This window comes from Austrofundulus limnaeus, unplaced genomic scaffold, assembly GCF_001266775.1.
Source record: "Austrofundulus limnaeus strain Quisiro unplaced genomic scaffold, Austrofundulus_limnaeus-1.0 Scaffold61, whole genome shotgun sequence".
Lineage (NCBI taxonomy): Eukaryota > Metazoa > Chordata > Actinopteri > Cyprinodontiformes > Rivulidae > Austrofundulus > Austrofundulus limnaeus.
In genome coordinates this window covers 817,980-824,597 of record NW_013952463.1, presented here as the reverse complement: position 1 = coordinate 824,597, position 6,618 = coordinate 817,980, and the positions used below count along the sequence as shown (strand labels likewise).

At 37.4% G+C, this 6,618-nt stretch overlaps 2 protein-coding genes across 2 annotated transcripts in view; both read right to left on the bottom strand.

Moving 5' to 3' along the window:
* LOC106518443 (phospholipase B1, membrane-associated) overlaps positions 1–1,382 on the bottom strand; it is a 9,010-nt gene extending 7,628 nt beyond the window's left edge. Inside the window, exons 1-7 of the mRNA XM_014009740.1 lie at positions 1,342–1,382; positions 1,090–1,158; positions 919–1,005; positions 767–827; positions 617–675; positions 243–316; positions 97–140 (exon numbers count right to left, since the gene is read on the bottom strand). Coding sequence (XP_013865194.1) covers positions 97–140; positions 243–316; positions 617–675; positions 767–824 — 235 coding nt within the window. The 5' untranslated portion in view covers positions 825–827; positions 919–1,005; positions 1,090–1,158; positions 1,342–1,382. The remainder of the gene's footprint in view (positions 1–96; positions 141–242; positions 317–616; positions 676–766; positions 828–918; positions 1,006–1,089; positions 1,159–1,341) is intronic.
* On the bottom strand, positions 874–4,800 carry LOC106518425 (phospholipase B1, membrane-associated). The gene is made up of 15 exons (XM_014009711.1): positions 4,485–4,800; positions 3,931–3,971; positions 3,777–3,840; positions 3,561–3,630; positions 3,419–3,453; positions 2,860–2,926; positions 2,485–2,527; positions 2,256–2,321; positions 2,093–2,158; positions 1,898–1,953; positions 1,724–1,796; positions 1,532–1,639; positions 1,342–1,386; positions 1,090–1,158; positions 874–1,005 (listed from the first exon to the last, which is right to left on the bottom strand). Exons 1-15 carry the CDS (start codon positions 4,543–4,545, stop codon positions 874–876), a joined length of 996 nt encoding a protein of 331 aa, XP_013865165.1. The 5' UTR covers positions 4,546–4,800.
* Between the last annotated feature and the right edge of the window lie 1,818 nt (positions 4,801–6,618).

Below are 6,618 nucleotides of genomic sequence, written 5' to 3'. Positions count from 1 at the left end.
GTAGGTAGGTAGGTAGGTAGGTAGGTAGGTAGGTAGGTAGGTAGGTAGGTAGGTAGGTAGGTAGGTAGGTAGGTAGGTAGGTAGGTACAAACATACTTGGCAGAGTTGTCACGGTGGTTATATTTTTATCACCGCCAATGCTAAAAATAGAAGAAGAAGAAGGGTTTAGTTTGTGTTATATGAGGCGAAAAACAACAAACCTCGAGTTGTTTCTCAAAACTGTCAAAATCCAAACCTCTTACCTCCATGACAGTCCTCTGTATTCATTAATCACTAACAGGAGGTTATCATACTGTGCACCCACACCGTTGGCGGCCTGTAAAAATACATGACATGTGTGACAGCACGGTTAAAGCCAGTAGAGATAAGAAAGTTATCACTCAAACCTCTATAAAGCAAATAGCCAGATTATAATGCAGCATTAGGACACAGCAAATGTGTAAATAAAGTAGCTTATCTCCACACAGTAAGAAACAGAACTAGGTCTCCACATCTGTGTTTACTTTGACTGAATTCTTTGTCTTCTGTATTTATGTCGATTAAACTACACATGGCTTTGAAGATAAATCTGACCAAATCCAAAAACACAAGAAGAAGAAATAAAAAAACTGTTTACTGTCAGAGAGTCTCCCACAGCTGCCACCACCTTGATATCTCCAGGTCTGAGCTCATGAACTACACCGGAGAAAACAAAACAAAACAAAACACAGCTTTGTTTAGAAGATTTGGTTAAAATAAACTTTAGTGGAGATGATAAATACAATACCTGATGTGGGCGGGGTCGGAGATGGACCACGGTCTTCACAAGGCACCTCKGTACCCATTGTCTGAAAACATACAGTAAGAACTAAAAATCCTAAAACGGAAACCTAATTAATGAACAACCTGGTTGTGAAAATGTGGAATAAAAACTTTTACAAGGTCTGCTGGTGCAGAAGCTTTCCTGTAAACCTCCTGCTCGCTTTCAGTGGGAGAGTTTATCTGTGTTCGCAGAAACGGGTGCTCCTGCAAAGAGAAAGACAGATGGAGGGGTTCAACAAATATGGACAATTATTCTATAACACCGGGGAGAACTTGTGAGTGACTCACCTGTGTGGGACAGGGAATAGTGATGACATCGTTGTTTGTGACCTCAGCTTGGCCTGCTGCCGGTTGGAGCTGAGGGATGTGACGTTTTGCAAGTTAAGCTTTTGGGAGACTTTAATCTGACAAGATCTTTTACATCTCATATCTAATCTGAGGCAAACGGTTATCACTGTTCATATGTCTTTTGATGTGAGTGTAAATGCAAACACTGTTCYTTTTATCTGTCATCTGCATCTTTCGTTTATAAGAACTTACCAGATTTGCCCACAGCTGAACAGCCAGCTTGTTAAGATCAGRCACCTTTGAGGAAACACACAACATATAGAAGTTACACATTAGCTAATATGTTTCGTGAATTATTACTCGAAAGGCAGGACTTATATGTTCCAACTGATAATATCATAGATAACAACAGACCTTCAAGGTTCCGTTTCTCTTTACTTACAGCATCCGGGCTGGATTCTACGATAACTGGAGAAGACTGCAGAACAACAGTGAAGTCGACGTCTTTGTGGTACCAAGCAGAACTTTCCAAAAGATGGCCTAAAGAGTCCTGAAAACAGGAGCAGAATCATCCAAAGTGCAATAAAAAGAATCTCTGAAAGCTGTAAACTACACTAAATCTACCATACTCTACCTGCAGTGACTTCAGCAGAGTGGCCCTTTGCAGGCCTTGGCTTATGCCTTTATCTCTCACACATTCACATGCGCTGGAAAAAAAAGAAGCAAACGTGAAACTTAAATTCACCTGAACAAATGAAAAGCTAATAAAACGACAGGCTGCATCAAAATAAAAGCCTGTTTCACTCACTTTTCTTCCTGATAATATCCACTCCAGACCACAACATGAACTAAAGTGTGATACATCTGTAAAGACATACCCAGCAAATTAGTATTGCTATTATTATTCTTATTATTCTTATCATTGTTCTTATTCTTATTCTTTGCTGTTACTGTAAGTGTGCTCATGGCAAAAAAAAAAAGCACTTGACAGTAACATTTATACCCGATTCTGCAGAATTTGTAGAGCTGTATCCACTTCCTGCACTGCAGTTTTGACATTTGCAGCGGCCTGTAAAAAAAATGTAACAAAACATCAGCAAGATCATTTATGAACCCATCGTTAAAGCACGCATTATTACTTTTAGACATGAAATAAAGACTCTTACATGTGGTGAACAGGCACACATTAGATCTATAGGGACAAACAGCAGCACGATCTTCCAGTCAGTCATCTGACATGAGGACAGCAGGAAAAAGTTGTTTGCATGTTCAAAATGTGAAAGTTTAACTGTAAGTTCAATRTGTTACATTAACAGAGAATTTATACAAATCAAACCCAACTAAACATGGTTAAAAACATCTGAAAGCCTGTACAGATATAAATATTTACTGTACCTGATGAGAAACAGAGAGCTCCTCTGCTTCCTGTATTAAGCTCCTGTAAGACATTAATCTCACATATAAGAAATGATGACTTGAAATGTTACTTCAGTTACAAACTTGTCTTAAAGATGTAAAAATGTGGATGACTCTTAATTTTGATTGTGGTTTTGGGATAGGAACAATCTTTGCAGCCTTTCATTTCCTGTCATTGCCATGGCAACATTTCAGAATGGACAGACTATAATAGGATTCAAACTTGTTTTGGAGTTGGATTTATAATTTGAACTTTTGTTTGTTTTTGTACTATGACCTGAGATGACTTTTTGTTATGAACTAGTGCTATATAAACAAAATGTTCCCATAAAGACAGTAAATATTGTGTGTTACCTGGGCTGTAATGAGATCTGATCCACGTGTTGAACGTTAACCTCCGGATTAAACATGGACAGCAGCTCTGTTCAAACAAAGTTACTGCTTTTGTGAATGGCAGAGCTGGTAAACGCTCTTTCAATCATGCAGGTAGTTACAGCTATTGTTATGTTGCAGGAAGGTCGGAGGAGCATTTATGACCGGCTATCTTAGCCTTACAGATAAGCTGGAGCAAAACTGCTTATTATAGATGTCACAGCAGTCCTATAGAGCGCATTACTCTGGTGTTTTCTGCAATACAGTCTGAACTTTCTGCAACACATTTTCAAACACTTAATTCCTAAACATGAATTACTTGATTAATTACATGGTTTAATCAAAATCCACTCAGAGTTTATGAAGGAAATGGAGAATCGTTGAATCTTGTGAATCATTAATCCAAAACAACTGAAGAGGCTTATGGTGAAAAATAAATAAAACTTTAAAAGTTATTAGCATTGGTTGGAAAATTATTTGATTTTTATCATCAGGACACTATTTTAACAACGTTTATATAAAAAGTGAGGCTTGATGTTACCTGCTAGTCTGCTGACAACTCTGGTTGCTTCATTTCTACAAATGAAGAGTCACATTACCAGAAACTGAAATACGCTTTCAACGTTTACTGCATGTAGAGTAAGTATTTAATCTGGAAATGCAAGTTATTTCCTCCTGCGTACCTGTATGAAGGAACTATTCCCAGCACATAAAGTCCTGTGACATCAGCAGGTGTAAGTTTGTGAACCGATGCTGATAAAAACAAACAAGTAAAACAAAAGTTTTAACAGTCAGATTCATCACCAGACAACAGCAGGATGGACAGTGATGATGTCTAAATAAAATAACCCCTCAGTTTCACAACAGTCTAACACATGGACGAGGGTAACATTCTTTACCTGGGGAGGATGAGTGCGAAAGGGGAGGCATCGGTGGGCAAAGCGTGGACATGTAACTCTTCGTCTGTAGTGCACACAAAAAACTGTTACTAGCAAAACAAAATCCTCAACATTTAGAAAACAAATGTGAAATCATTTCAATAATCATCAGTACCATTTTAGATTTGTCCGTTGCAAATACGCCATGGTCTATAGCTGAGAAAAAAGCAAAAGAAATACAATATTTGCACAAACTTGCAGCGTAAGTTATCATGAAAAAGCTAACAGAAAACAAAAAAAGAGTTTAAAACATTCTATTGTTCCTTTTCTTACAATTACTTCATTTAATCAAACCAAACGTTTCTATTGTCTTTCTATACTGGACAAATCTGGACATTTTGTTCTAACACACTGTAAACTTGCTCTGAACWGCACATCAGTAAAAGTCAGGTATCATATAACACTGGTGACAGGTTAAATTCTTCAATACACTGATAAAGTAGCAGCCACTGTATAAGTGATAGTGGAGCCAAATGGTTCTTTGAGTGCTACCTCGTATCAGCAAACAGTGTGGAGAGAAAAAAAAACACACAAAAAGACTTTGAACAACAGCAGGTTGGCTATTTAGTTACTAGATTCCTCTGATTTCATCACGCGGCTGTGCAAACTTCTGTGTTTACATAAATCAGTGTACTAACTCAATTTGTGGGACCATCAGTTTGTATTTACCTGATAATGTAACACAGAGTCCAAGGAGGGATGCCAGAACCAGGAGGGCAGATCTWGCCATGATGCAGCGAGGTGTAGAGTGTCTTCCACACTGAGAGCCTTAAGTATCTGCCTGCTCTTTTTTTTTTTCCCTCCTCACATTCAATTGGGGCTATAAAAGTGCACTGTGAAAGAAACAGTGTGGAGAATGCAAAAAGCTAGGAGTAAAGAGTAAACTGTTGCAGAAAAGGAGGAAAACATTAGATAAGAAAGAATGTACACTTTTTTATGAGTTTTATACTTCTTGAGTAACAATCAACAAAGAAGACAGTCATGACACGCTCTCTTAAGTTTCTTTTTTACRCTTATACAAGCAGTTATCCTCATATCTTAATACAAAGTTAACTGACTCCTTTTGAAGTCGGTGAGTTGTTACGATGTATTTATGACCATGACACTTAATAAGTTAAGTTGTGTTACATAAGCCTTTAGAAACAGACTAGGTACTTTTTTTTGTATCTTTTCTCCCCGACAATACCAAGTCAGAAACTTACACTTTAAAAAATTCTAGCTAAAATAAAGAAATTCCTAAGTATATCTTCAAACAAGATATACTAATTGCCCATTGCTTTTTATGCAATGAGTTTTGAACTAAGATCATTGAGAAATGACAACAGTAACATTTTGCAAAATTTCATACATCACATGATGTCATATGAGTATGTGCTGTGGAACTCTCAGCTACAACCACATCAAGTTTTATCTCCATTTCTGCAGTGTTGTCATGTTTGGTAATGGTTTCTGTAAACTCTGTTCAATGGTTCCTGATTTTTTTTTTTAATGAAAATGAACACACGTGTGCACACACACTCATAAACAGTTGCCAACACATTATCAATCATTTTTATAGCAGGTGCTAATAAAATATTGTATAACTCTCACTGAGATGTTCACATAAACAAAAATACAAAAAAACAATCGGGACCTCCTCCATCTTTTAAAGGAGCAAAACATAGTATCCAGAGTGTTTTTTTAATACAGTAAATGTTTAAGTTTCTACTGTGTAAGTAAACTTATTAGTTGGGTGTAAAATCTTAACTTCATTTTAAAAATCAGCTTTTTAGGAGTGTTCTTTAGATTTTAAGAAAGATATTTTATGCTGAATATTTACAAATTTCTAAAAACAAATCTATGAAAGAAATGTTATGTTTGTYTTTATATGAAGAAACTATTTCACCGTGGTTAGGTTATATAATCTTACATGTCAACAACCGGCAATTCAGTAAAATTAGACAGGTTTTATTATCTTTGGAGATGATGGGAGATATGATTAGATTGCTATAAACTTTACAAGTCTGGCCWTAGATCAACTTTATAGATTGTCTGACCCTTGGATTCACTAATCAGATTTTGATCACGGAACAAATTTGTTTCCCACATGCTGTGTGTCATGGCGTGTTACATAAATTGTAAATAGAACAAATGTGACAAAAACCTGCACCACTTGTTCTGCTGGATTTTCTCATTTTTAGACAACTATGTTCATTACATTTTGCTAAGCAACCCATTGATGGTCACTTTATTTTCATTTTTGTCAGCACATGCTAATTTCAACTGAACTGAACAGTCCTAAGAGCAAAGGAGTGCTCCTATTATCATCAAAAGTTAGGATGTCACACCACTCTTTAACAAAGTGTGCAGGTACAGCAGGGGCGGAGCCAGAGGGGTGGCCTGGGTGGAACTTGCCACCCTCTTGGACCCGATTGGCCACCCCCAGGTGTCACCCCAGCTGATTGTCAAATTAAAGGATAGTAAAGATAGTTTMATTAAATATAAAAATTTGACCTATTATTCAAAATTTGACACATCGTTATTGGTTTGAGCATTCTTTTTGTAAAAACTTAAAGTGTATCTTACCCCCCACCCCCACCCCCGTGAAAGATAACTCCGCCCCAAGGCGAAATTTGAAAAAACTGCATCAAAGTGGGTAGGGGAGGGGGTGTGGCTAGGGGAGGGGGGAGGTTAGAGAGCGGAGGTGTGGCCAGGACGAGAGAACGTGACAGACAGCTAGCATTAGCATAATTGATGCTACATGGAAAGTGACCACAGTATCACAGATAGTTACATCTCTGAACGTCTGAGGTGGAGGATTTTC